General features: G+C 42.8%; 1 protein-coding gene across 1 annotated transcript in view; it reads left to right on the forward strand.

Moving 5' to 3' along the window:
* CEP290 (centrosomal protein 290) overlaps positions 1 to 15,781 on the forward strand; it is a 338,046-nt gene that overhangs the window by 153,949 nt on the left and 168,316 nt on the right. Inside the window, exons 28-30 of the mRNA XM_077471382.1 lie at positions 10,390 to 10,541; positions 13,575 to 13,686; positions 15,302 to 15,757. Of these exons, the coding sequence (XP_077327508.1) occupies positions 10,390 to 10,541; positions 13,575 to 13,686; positions 15,302 to 15,757 (720 nt within the window). The remainder of the gene's footprint in view (positions 1 to 10,389; positions 10,542 to 13,574; positions 13,687 to 15,301; positions 15,758 to 15,781) is intronic.

The following is a 15,781-nucleotide window of genomic DNA, read 5'->3' on the forward strand; positions in this document are numbered from 1 at the left end:
TTTTTGTGTTAAGCGGTTGTAAAGGCAGAAGTTTTTTTTTTTATCCATAGCATTTTGTGCATTAAGATAAAAAGCCTCTGTGTGCAGCTCCTCCCCCCAGCCCCCCTAATACTTACCTGAGGCCCATCTCAATCCAGCAATGTTGCACCAAAGACTCGGCTGTCCAGGACTCTCCCTCCTCATTGGCTGAGACAGCAACAAAGCACTATTGGCTCTCGCTGCTTTCAAAGTCAGTGAGCCAATGAGGGAAGAGAAGGGGCAGGACTGGGCTGTGGCTCTGTGTCTGAATGGACAAAGGGCTTAGATCAGGTGCCCATAGCAAGCTGCTAGTTGTTGGTCCCTCCCTCCTATTGAGTGCCAGGAGTGCCAAAGAGCGAGACTTGAGTATCAACACTCAAAAAGCTAAATATATTATCTTCTGTAATTTTTTTTTTTTTTCAAGTTTAACTTCGAATAATTTTTATTGAATTTATATTGAAATATACAAGGTACAGTCAATACAAACCTTGACAAATTGTTTCACATGAAAATGCTTACATGTAGCCAGCACTTAAGTACTTAAGATTCCTTAATATAACAAAATCATCTCTCGTGAAGATTATGAGTGAGTAAGTGTAACTTCCCCCTCGTCAGCCTTATGTGATCTCTCTATGTGGTCGTGGCTTTTGAGCGGGTGTCCCACTCCTACGTATTCATTCTACCAGGTTTGATGGTTTTGTTGGGAATGTGTACCTTAAGATATACTTGTTTACTAGTACCTTTCTGCTGGTCAACATCAACAAAAATTAAGTGTGTAATAAAACAATAGAAACTCAATTAGAACTCAAAAGTCAGTCATATCTTGATTAGTCCTTACATATTCCCACTCTCATTCTCAGGTGTGGCGGGTCCTCATTTTAAACCCTTGTTTGAGTACCACCTTTGCCATGGTGACCATAGTTCTAGTGTCTTCTCATATGTCCCCTGTGAGGAAGAGTGAAGTACTTCATACGTGCCGTGTGTGTGGGTAGCGGTTAACACTTCCAACATGAATGGAGCCTCAGTATCTTGCCAATGTCTAAGAATTGTTAATCTGGTTTCCAGCAATATGTGTGAAATTACTGTTTTGTGTGAGGTTGGGATATAGTCCAGGTCCAGCGATAATATCACCATCGCTGGGTCTATTGCCCATTGCAAGCCTGTGATATTTTGGATAACACCCTCTATTCGGTTCCAAAGTGGGCCTACCTTGGGGCAACTCCAAAGAATATGGCTCAAAGAGCCATACCCTCCACATCGCCTCCAGCACTCAGATGACGTTTTGTGATATATTTTTGAAAGGCGGCTAGGAGTTAAGTACCATATAAGGGTTATTTTTTGTTGTATCTCCAGCAGGTTGGTGCTTTTGGTAGAAGTGTGCGTTATCTTAAAAGCGTTCTCCCATTGATCCGTTAAAAAGACTCTTCCTAGTTCTTTTTCCCATGCTACCATATTCTGTGTTTTCTTGCAAAAGTCTTTCCCTTGGAGTCCCATATATAATGTTGAGATCCCCTTTAACTTGCTTTGATTGTCTGTGTAATATTAAATTCATTTTTTGTGGGAAGTGTGGTTGTCAGGTTTTTGTCATTCTTAAGAAGCTGTGATATCTGTAAATACCTATAGTATTCCTTGTCTGGTATGCCATGCTCCAACCGAAGAGTAGAAAAAGGTTTAAGAATTTAGTTATCTACCGTTCTTCTATATGTTGGATACCTTTTTCTTCCCATGACTAAATGTTGATGTCTGGTATAAGTTGCTTAAGTGCTAAGATGGGTAGCTTTAGAGGTAGAAGTGTGCCTGTCCCTCTGCAGTGTTTTTTAAGGTATAGCCAGGCTCCTAATGCAGCCAGGATAGTAGGTGACATTTTGGCATCCAGAGAAGATTGTGTGTGAGCTGTCAGTAGACAGTCTCTCAACGAGCCTGTCGTTATTTGTGATTGTTCGATCTCTGACCATAGTGTCATTTGTTCAGAATGTGGAATCACCCAGTGACGGAGTTGTGCTAAGACTGCTGCAAAATAGTAGTCTTGGATGTGGACATGTCCCACCCTGCCTTTTCTGTGTTTTATCAGTCTGCCAAAGGCGCATCAAGCCTTTTTACCCCGCCATATATACCTGTTCAATGTAGACTGCAGGGTAGTGAAGTATGAGTTGGGTAGAAGTATAGGTAGTGTCCTGAATATATAAAGCAGTTGGGGCAATATCTGCATTTTGAACGCCGCAAGTCTACCCAGCCATGACAGTTCAGTTTTGGTTATAACTTTTAGCTTGCCCTCTAACAATTTCAGCATCAGTGTAATTGGCTGCTACCAGGTCTCCCATTTTGGGGGTGAGAGTAATACCTAGGTATTTAATTCCTTCCTGGTTCCATATATAAGAAAATCTTTGTTCTAGGTTGTGTTTGATTTGGTCTGGGATTCCTAAGTTGAGTATGTATGATTTAGTTTTATTCACTTTATAATACGATATGTTGTTGAAGGTGTGTAGGGCCTGGTGTACTGTTGCCCAGGAGACTTCAACCTCAGTGAGCATCAGGATTATATCATCTGCAAACAGACTTATTGTGTGTTCTTTCCCACCTATACGAACTCTGTGTATATGTTTATGTGCTCTCAGATGGCAAGTGGTTCCATTAATAAATTAAATATGAGGGGGGATAGAGGGCGCCCCTGTCTTGTCCCATTATTGATCTGAAATGGCGTGGATATTGCTCCTGCCACCAATACCTGGGCTGAGGGGTGTGTGTATAAGGCCATAATAGCTGAATATATTGCTCCATTGAAGCCAAACCTCTCCAACACTTGAGACAAAAACTGCCAGTGAATTCTATCAAACACCTTCTCTGCATCCAGGGCTAGAAGCAGAGAAGGTGTTCCGCTTCTGTTGACCGTATGAATGACATTAATCAGACGTCTGGTTAGCGTCAGAGGTCTGTCTCCCCTTAGTGAAGCCCGACTGTTCCACATTAATTATTTCAGGCAGGATATTCATCAATCTAGTAGCCAATACATTTGCATAAATCTTAACATCATTATTCAATAATGAGATTGGCCTAAAGTTCTGCGGGACGTCCGGGCTTTTGCCTGGTTTAGGCAATGCAATTATAGTAGCTTTCAACATTTCCTGGGGGAACGAGGAGGGGGCAACGGCAGAACCAAACACATCCACCATGTGTGGGATAAGGATATTTTGGAAGGACTTGTAATACTCCCCTGGGAAACCGTCTGGTCCCGGGGATTTGTTAAGTGGTACATCTTGTATGATTTGACTTAGTTCCATGTCCGTGATAGGGGCATTCAGTGTGTGGAGGTGGTCATTTGTGAGCTTAGGGAGGCTAAGCGTCTGTAGGAAATCGGCTATGTCGGCTGCAGTTGGTTGTTGTATCGTGGTGTCGTCTTTGAGGTTGTATAAAGCCCCATACACACTATCAGATTGTCTGCTGATTTTTTTCCTTCAGGTTTACCAAAACCTTGTAGTACAAGGGCCTGCCTGATTGCATACACATTGAAACCCCTAAGGTTTGACCTCATATTATATGGTTTTGGTAAATCTGATGGAATAAATCAGCAGACAATCTGATAGTGTGTATGGGGCTTTTGGAGCCATAATAGCTGCTGAACGCATCTGCTATATCTTGTGGATGTTGGAGTTTAGTTTGTGTCTTGGGGTGTATTACATGTTGTATATGGGTCTTGTATCTGTGTCCTCTTAATTGATTAGCTAATAATTTCCCTGCCCTGTTGCCACTTCTGTAATATGTCAATTTAATTTTCCTAGAGGCTTTCTCGAAGTCCTCCAGAAGCATCAATCTCAATTCTGTTCATAGTAGTGTAAGTTGATCTGTCAGTATTTGGGTCGTTTGCGACATATTTTGTTTTTATAATGCCTTTATTCGTTCTATAATAGCTAAGGTTTGCTGTTGCCTCATCCTCTTAGCTCTAGCCCCTTGTTGGATCCGTACTCCCCTGGCGAATGCCTTGTGGGCATTCCAGAGAATAAAAGGATCTGATACTGAGCCTTGGTTAGTGGTAAAGAACTCTTTCAGCCTCTGTTCAATATAATCTTTGGTCAGACCATGGCGGAAAAGTCGGGGGTTCGCTCTCCATACTAAGGTGTTCTTATTAGCTATTAGGTTCCCCACTTGTAGCTCCACCGGAGCATGATCCGACCAAGTTATATCGTGAATCTGTGAGGATTTGCACTTGAACAGTAGCTGTTTGTCAATCAAAAACAAACTGATCCTACTATAAGTTCTGTGGCTGTGGGAAAAGAGTAGTCTTTGTCATTGGCATTTAAGCATCGCCACACATCAAAATGCGAGTACTTGCGCATAAACGGAAGAAGGGATGGCGGAAGCCTTTTAGAATGCGACGTAGAGTCCATCTTATGATCAGGAACCATGTTGAATTCCCCACATAGCAATAATGTGCCTTGGAGCATTTGGTGTATTTTCTTCATGGTCTTATGCAGAAATTTGGATTGGCCAATTTTTGGGGCGTATATTTTGGGGGTGCAGTACTCTGAAAATGGGGCTCCTGTGTGCACAAGATGTTGCAGTTTCTCTGGAGGGCCTCTTTCCATAGGGACCTACGTTTGGCCGGATGATTAAGGCCTTTGGCATTAATTGACAGAAAATTCACTGCCATGGGTACTGTGTAGTAAAAGGATGTGATCTGTGTGGGTAGATGTCTCACTTACAGTTGTTGCGTTCTGACGTAGCGGTCCCGTTGTAGGTCCTTCTTCCCATTGATCATACAGTACAGTTCTAGTGTTTGCTGAAATCCAGGTGCCACCTGAGAATGGAGAAATGCTTTAGAATGACAGTCTATGAAAAGAAATTACGTGTAAGTTATGGTTCAACATAGTGGCCAATTGCCACCAACCGTAAAAAAAAGAAACTTGAAACAATAGATAACTGGAAAAGTGTGGTAAAGTGTGACATGCAGTCACTCAAGCATTAACTTGGGGGGAAAAAGTTATAGCAAACTTAGCGGAGCAAATACTTCTCCTCCTGAGCGGGTTTGAGGTCCTGGGTTGCCCAGATCTTAATTAACTACGCTTGCGAGCGTTCTTGCGATTCACAATGAGCCATTCAGTGTCCTGTCTGCTGTTGGGACTTCCATGACGTCAGGATCTTTGGGTTTCTGGAATGATCCCCCAGAAGCTCAGTAGAGCCATGCCTTTGGATACGGAGTCCATTACATACTCCTTGCTTTCCCGTGTAACTATCAGTTTGGTTGGGAAGCCCCATCTTTAGCCGAGCTTGTGATTCCTGAGTACTTTTGTTATGGTTACCATGTTCCTGCGTTCTTCCAGCGTGTATTGTGAGAGATCTGCATAGAATTGCAGGTTAGAGTATGCAGGTGGAATCTTGTCCTTCTGCCTAGTGGCTGACATAATTCTTTCCTTTGTATGGTAGAAATGCAATCTTAAAATGACATCTCTTGGTATAGTATCTGATAGGTAGCTAGGTTTCGGGAGTCTGTGGATTCTGTCCACCGTGAAGTCTAAAGCTGTTAGATCAGGCAGGATTGCAGTGAAAAGCTGGACTGCGTAGTCCTTCAGATCCTGCTGTTGGACAGTTTCCAGGACCCCTCTGATCTTCACGTTATTCCTCCTAGACCTGTCTTCAATATCCGCCATTTTGGCTCTGATTTCTTCTATCTCATCATCTTTAGCTTCATTAGTGTCTACTACCTAATTGATAGCTGTGGTGTATTCCCCCATTCTATGTTCTATATGGGTCACCTTAGCAGATACTGACTGGAGATCTTTTCCAAATTTATGCATGCATTCTACCATGTCTGAGTGGAGTGATCCCCTTAAAGACACTAGCATCTCCTTCAGCATTGTATCAATGACAGGTTGGCCGTTTGTGGGGAATACATCTATGGAGTCTGGTAACTCCCTGGTGTCATCCCCTGAGTCATGAAGGGAGCTCACCTCATGGTTGTTATCCACTGCATCTGGCTTGAATCTCACCTTCTCTGGGCTCCCAAAGGATGGTGAGTCAGGGAGGACCCCAAATCTCCAGGTAGACTGCTCATTTTCTGTGTTCTCTGCTGGGTTTTGTGGTGAGGAGCAGCGAATGCCGGCGTGGATGTATGGCCGGCGCCATTTTGCTTAGCCCCATAGGAGAAGTACTCCATCAGTCTCGCCGGCCTGCTCGGTCTGCTCCTTTCTCCCCAGCATCTCCGCGGATTATTCCCTGGTTGTTTAGGGACTGGATCGCCACTTATGTAGCTCGGCTTGAGGTCTGGGCTGGGTGTTGTTAGCCGCGATGTCCCCGCTGTAACAGGAGCTCCTCCACTACGCGTCCATCTTGGACTCGGGCTAGCTCCGCCCCCATCTTCTGTAATATTTTATGCTAAAGAAAAACATGTTATATTTGATTACACTCAGTGTTACAGTATGTAGTCATGATTGTTAGCCATTAAATTGTGACAGTTCCACTAAATTATTTTCACCCATACTTATTAAAGCTTATTCGTTTACCAGTAACACCAATAATGCTATCCTAAAGGCTGCAGTTGCACTTAAGGGTTAGTACAGCCAAACTTTTGACACTTCCGAGACTGCTTCTGGTCAGGGCTATTGAAGCTTTTTACAGTACATGTTATGCAACCTATTGTGCTTAAGTGTGTTTGTGAGGCTTCTTAGAGAACTTGCTCAACTATTAAACACACTGTTATGCATTTTCAAAGGCCCTTAATCTAAGCCAGTGGTTCTCCACCCTTGTCCTCAGGACCCACTAACAGGCCAGGTTTGCAAGATAACTGAAATACATCACAGGTGATATAATTTGCTGCTCAGTGATTGCAGTGTTCTAGTCTGCATCTCCCCAAGGTAATACTTAAAATCTGGCCTGTTAGTGAGGACAGGAGTTGAGAACCACTGGCATAGACTAAGGGCCTTCTCAGAAAGTAATGATATGGGCAACTATGTTTAATGCGTTAATGGGACAGCTAGGTGCAAAACAGAAATGCTTTGCATAAATTGAGAAAGTTTCAACTGGAATTGTTATAAGGCATAGGGTCCTTTTACTCTGTCCCCTGGCCCAGGCTTTTTGGATCACACACCCATGGTGTTGTGTCCATGATACTCTGAGGCTCACAGTAAGTGGATTGAACATCACTGGGTTGTGGTTCAACCAGGAAGATGACTGTAGAGGAGGACAGTGTTGGCTATTGGAAAGGGCATGTAGTGCTTGGCAGGCTGTTATTTATACTGCAGTTGGTTATTAAAACAAAAAAAAAAAAACACTCCACAAAGCTGAATGAACTTTTATCCTGATTTGGAGAGATATCGATGCCCTTTGTAAGCCTGAGCGTAAGATTCAAGTGACTGCTTAAGTGACAAAGGAATCTATTTGATTATTAGGAGGCTCTTGCAAGCAACACAATGTGACTGCACTTTAGCACCCTTACCTTAAGCACTGTGGAGGCAAGGTTCCTATTAAAACACAAAAAGAGGAGGGGGCGTTGCCGGTGCACAGACAAGATGGCTTTGTAATTCACACTCTCTTCTCACGGGGGGGGGGGGGGGGGGGGAGGATTCAGGGTCTCTCTGCTCTCCTGCGGCCCGAGCATCATCTGCCCATACATACCCTCACTCAGTACCTCACAGCGGTATGCCACTGAAGCGCAAAGAGGAATACCGCCCATAGAAACTCACGGCACGGCCAAGATGCCGCAGCGGCCACGTCTTATGCAAGGCAGCCCAGGGCTCTCAGATCCCAGGGGATCTCTGGGGAAACGGCCCCGCTGCCAGGGTCAGTTGATCCTCTGCACACCGGGCCCACCTCTCCAACTTCTCCCCTAGGTACACCAGCATCTGGAAGCCCTGCTAAAGCGAGGATGAGGCTGGACTCTCCAGCAATAGACATACTTGAGGTGAGCCATCCAGCCAACATACGGCTCACAAGCTGCACAGCTAGACCCCATCACCTCATAGACACTACACTGAAGGAGATCCCCATATCTCTCAGGAGCTCCTTGCAAGCTGATATTCTGTCCTTCCTGCATAAATTTGATCACAACATTACTGTTTTGGAAGACCGTGCCACATATAGAAGTGAACATGGGGGATTTTACCAGTACAGTCAATGACCAAATAGATGCACACACTGACCACAGAGAAGAGCCGATACAGATCAGGGATAAGCTGGCGGATATCGAGGATAGGTCTCGTGTATATAATAAATAATGTGAAAATGTGTGGCATACTTGAGTCAGTACAAACATCAGACTTACCCTCTTATGTCAAGACCCTGATTAAAGCTGTATTACTTGATCTGGAAAACATAGAATTGATCATTGACTGGATTCACATGCTCCCAAAGCCCCTGTTTTTGCCTGAAGCAACACCTAGAGATGCGATACCTCGCATTCACTTTTACCATGTGAACAACTTAAGCAAAAGATGAGAGCTATCAGAACCCTACCAGACACTTACGCTACCTTACAAATTTTTGCTGACCTCTCTCGACACTGAAGATGTCCTTTCCTTCACCCTGCAGGATCTGGAAGGAAGATTACCAGCTTTAATCACCATCCTCCATTGAAATGGATAGGAAGCATGCTAGATCCCCTTCCCCCACTTCAGAACCTTTGCAAGAGGAACAGTGGGCTCAGGATGAGGTGTTACCCTCAGTCGATCAGGAGGAAAAACAAACTGATGATTTCTCTGCGGAGGAAACAACGGTAGATTAACCCTTTTCAGCCTCATAATCTGAGAAATTGCTGATGCAAACTTTTACGGAGATGGTTTGTTCCCCTTTCATGCTTCCCCTAACAGAGTCTCCCTCCTAAGATATTTTCAGTACTCTATACCATGGAGGAGAAATTCACCAAGGGACAGAAAGTACCAGTAGTTGACGCTGTTATTTCCAGTGTGAATACGGGGCATAATAGTCGTAGCATACCTATACGATCTATTGCTAATAGATCAGTCGGTGGCTCATTTGGAGCAAAGTGTATGCACTACAACCAGTTATCTGGAAAGTTTGGGTTGGATTCTCAACCTAGAGAAATCTTCCTTAATACCGCTAAAAAGGCTGGAGTACTTGGGTCTGACCTTAGACACAGCCCAGGAAAAGGTATTCTTGCCTCAGGCAAAGATCAACCTCTGCATGAGGTTGCTAGGAACCATGGGGGCTTAATTTGAAGCAGTTCCCTATACCCAGTTCCATTAAAGACTGTTGCAAAACCGTATCCTGTCAACTTGTAACAACACAATTCAAGTTTTAGACTTGCTAGTGTGGCGGTCCCTAAGAGTGTCCCAAAGCCTCACTTGGTGGTTACCGTATTTATTGGCGTATAACACACACCTTTTTCCCCCTCAAAGCAGGGGGAAATTGGGGGTGCGTGTTACATGCTGATCCCCCACTGTTTCTCACCCTTTCTGCCCTTCTCTGCGGCTTCCGGGTATTTTTTTTTGGATGTAAGGAGGTATGAGGATATCGCCTTCGGGTACAGTGTGCTGCAGCGGCAGTATAGGTCCTCAAGTCTGGGGGTACCCTCCGAGTTGTGTCTCGATCCCCTCAAGTAGCATTGCTTAAGGCTATGTAAGGCCTTTTTATTCAGTTTGGGTCTAGGGATAAGAAGCTAAGGAAGTAGCGACTGGACTCTCTCCTCATGGAGATCCAGACCATTGACACACTCAGTAAAACCCAACCCTCAGCAGATCTCAAGTCTAGAAGAATATTTGGGATCAGATGGCACAAAAAAACAGTGATGCCTACGGAAGCTGCTGCTTCCTTAACTTTGTTCCCGCAAGAAATGTTAAATACTTTGATCATCACTATACCACAGCCAGGGAAGGAACCTACCACACCAAAACTTTCGGCCCATTTCCCTACTCGATCACAATACTAAACTTTACCCCAAGGTAATAGCTAATAGATTAGTTGACCTTTTGCCTTCCCTCTTCCACCCAGATGAATCCTAATTCACAAAGGGTCGTCATATCTCAGACGCTATTTGCAGAATGATCAATATCATTCACCATGCTGAAAGACTGAGGATGCCTTCTCTGCTTCTCTCTCTGGATGTGGAGAAGGCATGGAGATGGCGGTGTGTTGAGTTATTTTGAGGGGACAGCAAATTTACACTGTTATACAAGCTGTACACTCACTACTTTACATTGTAGCAAAGTCTAATTTCTTTAGTGTTGTCACATGAAAAGTTATAATAAAATATTTACAAAAATGTGAGGTGTGTACTCACTTTTGTGAGATACTGTATGTTAATAAAGAATATAGATGTCTATCACCGCCCCTGCACTATTTTAGGTTTTCTTTATTATGGAGGGAAGCAGAGAATTGAGTTGTATTTACCAGACTGACTTTACATATTTCTTACTGTTTTCTTAGCTTACTAAAATTAATCTTGAGGCACAAAAAGTGGAGCAAGCACTGAGAGATGAGCTTGCAAATAGTGTGAGTAACGTAGTGTATGAAGCAGATCGGAGGAGAATACTAGAGCTGGAGAAGAGTGAAGCAGAACTCAAGGTGGAGGTCTCCAAGTAAGTGTGTGTTTATTTTCATTATTTGGAAATGGAGCAGGGTAACATTAATGAAAACTGGGAAATATAAAGAACTCAGTTAATACCTATATGTATATCAAAGTGGCACAAAATACATGACCAATTATAATTTTAGGTAACTTTTGGTAAAACACAAACATAATTGTGGTATATGTAGATACCACATCTGCAATACATACTAACAAGTTTTACATCTTACCTCCTGCTTGTTTACATATGCTCTGGATGTGGTAAGTATAAAATCAGCATAATGCATAATCAGCCATTTAGTTGGCTTTATAAGAGAGAAGAGGTGGACACAAATGCAAAATGTTATTTAGGCTAAGGGCTGCATAGTAACTGCTCCCGGATTTTAAAAAGTGTTAGTAATTACCTATTAAAATACATAGCGGTAAAGCAAAATTTTCTTTCTCTTCCATGGACGGACAAAAGAAGTCTTAAACATTTGGGTTATACAGATGCCTACAGGAGAACTGGATACTTGTAGACAGCTGTAGGCCAACCCAGGATAACCCCTATGCTACCAGCAGATGAATGACTTTTCTGCAGCTGTGCTGTGAACTTCTTTTTTTGTTTTTTACACAAAAAAAAAAGTCTTATCTTTTTCTTGTCTGGTCTCTTCTCTACACTATTGCTAGAGCTAGTCTCTACAACAGAAGCTATCTGCCATGGCCTATCCTCAGCTTGGTTTTTGGAGCACCACGCCTGTACCCAACTGAACTGGACATTATGGAGGTAGCCTGGAAGTTACATTCGGGCAGTAGGTTCTGCGTAAGGACCTTTCCAAACACCATTTTGATAACAAGCAATGAAGCGCTTTTCATGTACAGAGCCATTGGCATTGCCTCAGTGCCTGCCCAATGTCTGAAAAGTCACTCTGTGAGGAGGAGTAATACTGAGAAAATGAAAACTGACAACTTACAAATGTTGCTGCTCCTTCCGGTCATTCAACATCTCCCTACTGCTACTTCTGCTTTGCAAAGAACAATATGGAACTCCAATCTTTCGTTCATGTCTGCTACCAGCCTGCAGTGACCATGGCCACCTCCATATTTTGACCCACACCTGCTACCAGCAGTTGAGTTTTATGAGTACATGGGGTTTAAACTTGTACTCAGAGTCCCTGCTGTCAGAAAACATAGGTCAACGTTGCAACTGGTTGGCTTCAACCCACTGACTAAAGAACTGTTCGACAGAAGCTGATCTAACGATTGGCTTCTTTTGACCCAGGAGAACTATACACAGATAGGAATTTGTCTGGTTCCTTGTGAACCTCCCAATTTTTGATCCATGTGAACCCAGCTTTACTGCCCTGCAGTTGCAGCATGTCTGATTCCAGACATGGAGGAAAAAGCCCTGCTATACCAGATTCTCTCAGCTTACACCTATTCAAAAGTCTGTTAGCCTTTGTGGACACTGGACAGCTTGCATCTCATCTTCTTGGAGCAAGAAGTGGTTTCCAGGGGCTACATGGAGAAGCATGGTTTAAGGGAATATACTGCCACCCATTCATGGTTCCCAAGCCCAAAGAACATCAGCCCCATCTTGGTTCTCAAAACAATGAATGTGTTTATTCAAGCTCACTAATTCTGTACAATATTACATGGTCTGTCATAGCCTCTTTTCACCAGAAGAGATTTTCTGCCCTCTGTGGTCAAGGACACATACCTACTTGCCCCCAATTATCCTGCACTCTAGCTTTTCCTGTTGGCTCCCTGTACTTCCATTTTGTGCATCCTGCCATTCTGCTCCTTCTCTTCAGGTGTTCGCTAAAAGCTACTGGCCCCAGTGCTAGCCCTACTGAACTCCCAAAGCATCCCCATTGTAGGATATTTAGGTAGAACCGACAGATGGGTTATCTAATACTAGATACACTCAGGTCAGTATTTTTTTCCCCAAGAAGCTTCAAATTCTCTGATCCTAGACTTGCACTCTTCAGTCCCGGAGTCATCACACACTCAGCTTCTTTGTTTGGGGTTTCATGGTAGCCTCCTTCAAGGCAGTGACATTTCCCCAGTTTCACTCCAGACCCCTACAACAAACATTTTATCATAATGGAAGAAGTCAATCCTGTCTCTGGACAGGCTGATTTGTCTGACACAGAGGACCAGGTTGACGCTGGTCTGGTGGGTCAGTCCTTTCTTCCCATCTTTTGGCAGATACCTCCATTGGGTGCCTGGCTGTGGAGGAGTCCTGGACATCCTGTTTGTTCTGAGGATTAGGATGTCAGAGAAATATTATCTCCTGATCAACATTCTGGAGCTTCTGAGTATTTTCTGCTCTACAGCTCGACTGTCAGCCTGGAAGATCATACAATCAGGATTCAATTGGACAATGCCATGGTAGGGGCATATTGCAACCGTCAGCGAGGAACCAGTCGTTTTGCAGAAGTAAGAGGGAGAGTGGTTCCTGTCTTTGGCATTACTTCACATTCCACATTCCTTGTCTGTTGTTCAAATCTTAGGTGTGGACAATTGGCAGGTAGAGTTCCTCAGCCAGTAGCATCTGATGTGAAATGGGAGTCCTGCTGGCTTCACAGTTTAAAAACAATCTTATCTTTTGTCTCAAGGACCAATTTACCATCTTGCTTCACCATTACTGGCTCAGACATGGCAGTTTAAGCCCAGGTTCTGAGAGACAGGGGCATCTTTGATTCAGTTATTTTTTTGATGCTTAAGGCTAGGAAGCCTCAAGGTCTGTCATACATGGAAGGCGTACTTCACCCTTCCATGCAGTAGGGTTAAATGCCTTAGGTACCAGTTAAAAGAGCAGAAAATATGATTTTTGTACTCACCATAGGATTTTTTCTTTTTTTTGGGGGGGGGGGGGGGGATTATGCTGTTTGCCAATCTTTCTGTTTGCAGCAGTATTAACCAAAGGTTTAAGACTTCCAATGTCCCTCAAAAACATTTTACGGTAAGAACAAAAATCCTTATCTTTGGCACTTTCATTTAGTAGTATCTTCTAATATATGTAATTTTCAATTTGTGCGTATATGTTTTCCTTCACTAGATTACGCAGCCTTTCTGATATTGCCAAAGCACAAATCTCCACATTAGTTAACCGCCAGCAGTCAAGAGAAAAGGAAGTGGAGTCTCTGCGGAAACAAGTCTTGGATTTCCAGGTTGGTACTTCAAATACCTTGTTATTTCTGCCTGGATCAGGCTCCTGCTGATAAATGTGTTAAATGACTGAAGTTTTTGTTTGTGTTTGCTGCAACAGCTGTCTTAATTTAGCACATGCAAAACATTGTTCATGGTCGGTAAATTCTTTAACTTATACTATGTTTTTCGTGAAAGTAATAAATACCTGACTCAATTTCATGCTGTTTTTGGAACTCCGATTCATCTTAGTAAAATAACTTTGCAGATGTTACCTGCACAGCAGGATGCAATTTTTTTTTATACTTTTTTTTTAATACAGTGAAATGTGTTCTGGTCAGACTGCTTGCTGTAGATGTGTTTTTATATCCTTAATGCAAAGTGGCAGAGTGATTTTTTTTTTTATAATAATGTGGATCTTTATAATCTCCACGTCAGTTATTAGCACAGAAAACTGAACTTCAGGTTCACAGTTAAAATAGATGTGAATTGGCTTACCTGTGATATGCGATTGTTTACCGACTGACATTCAGGCTGAAGATTGTACACTGAAGGAACATTGCCCCTATAACAAGGTCATCTATTTGCACAGGAAAAATATACCTTTCCATAGAGGTCCTCCGACGCTTTGTCCTTGGACCCCATATAATCTCCATCTACACTTCTTTCCTTGGTTAGTTGATAATCTTGCATAGCTTCCAATACTATCTCTATACTGATGACACCCAAAATGTTCTCTGTACTCTTCAGCTTACCTGCATGGATATCAAACCACTGCTGTGTGTAATCTTGGATTCTGACCTCTCCTTTCAGCTCCACATCTTGTCACTGACCAAATCTTGCTGCCTTCATCTCCATAACATTCCCATAATATGCCCCCTCTTAACCAATGACATCGCCAAGCTGCTAATTTACTCACTTGTTAGATCTCATCTCAACTACCACAACTCCCCCCTCATTGGCCTAACCCTACACCATTTCTCCTATGGTTTATCATGAATGCTGCTGCTGCCAGACTCATCCTTCTTACCAGCTGCTTAGTTCCTAGCACCCCTGTCAGCCAATCCCTACATGGACTTCGGATCACCCAATGAAAAAAAAAATCAAAATGCTAACAACAACTTACAAAGCCATCCACAATTCCACCCCAGCTACCTGACCAGCCTCATCTTAAAATATTAACAAAAACCATCCTTTTGCCTTCTCCCAAGACCCCTGTTCTTTAGCTACATTGTCACCTTCTCCCATGTTTGCATCCATGACTTCTCCATAGCCTCTCCCATTCTCTCGAACTACTGAGCCCAACCTGTACAGCTATCTCCTACTCTGCGTGCCTATAGGTTATCCACAAAAAAATTGAATTTTTTTTAAACAACCCATCTCCACACAGTTGCAACCTTAGGAAGTTGTACATTTGCAAGGAAGTTGTAAATCTTCTTCTTTATACTATGTACATATATATATATATATATATATATATATATATATATATATATATATATATATATATATATATATATATATATATATATATATATACGATAACTAATAATCCACCAACTGTCACACATAGCTGTTAAATAATATTTGTCACTGTTATAAAGCTATTTATATTTGCGCTATTACTTCTTTTTATAGGATCAGAGTAATGAGAAAGCACTGATTGCAAAATTACATCAGCAAATTGTAGCTCTTCAAGTCAGTGAAGCAACCGCTGTAGCAAAGTTGGAAGCAACAACTACCAAACTGCACAAATTAGAAGCCTACAGTTTACGTTTAGAACAGAAGATAGATGATAAAGAGCAGGCATTATATTATGCCCGTTTAGAAGGCAGAAACCGAGCCAAGCACCTTCGCCACACGATTCAGGCACTGAGGAAGCAGTTCAGCGGTGCACTTCCATTAGCCCAACAGGAGAAATTCTCCAAGACAATGATGGAGCTGCAAAGTGACAAGATGAAGACTGTTAATGAAATGCAGCTTGTGCAACAAGAACGGAGGGATACTGAGACCCGTGCCTTAGAGCTAGAGCTAAAGCTGAAGGGCTTGGAAGAGCTTATTGCCACCCTTAAAGATGCTAGAGGAGCTCAGAAGGTTAGTCATCCTGATGCTAAGAAA

This window comes from Lithobates pipiens, unplaced genomic scaffold (genome assembly GCF_037356315.1).
Source record: "Lithobates pipiens isolate NorthernLeopardFrog02 unplaced genomic scaffold, aLitPip1_a1.2 Scaffold_8, whole genome shotgun sequence".
Lineage (NCBI taxonomy): Eukaryota > Metazoa > Chordata > Amphibia > Anura > Ranidae > Lithobates > Lithobates pipiens.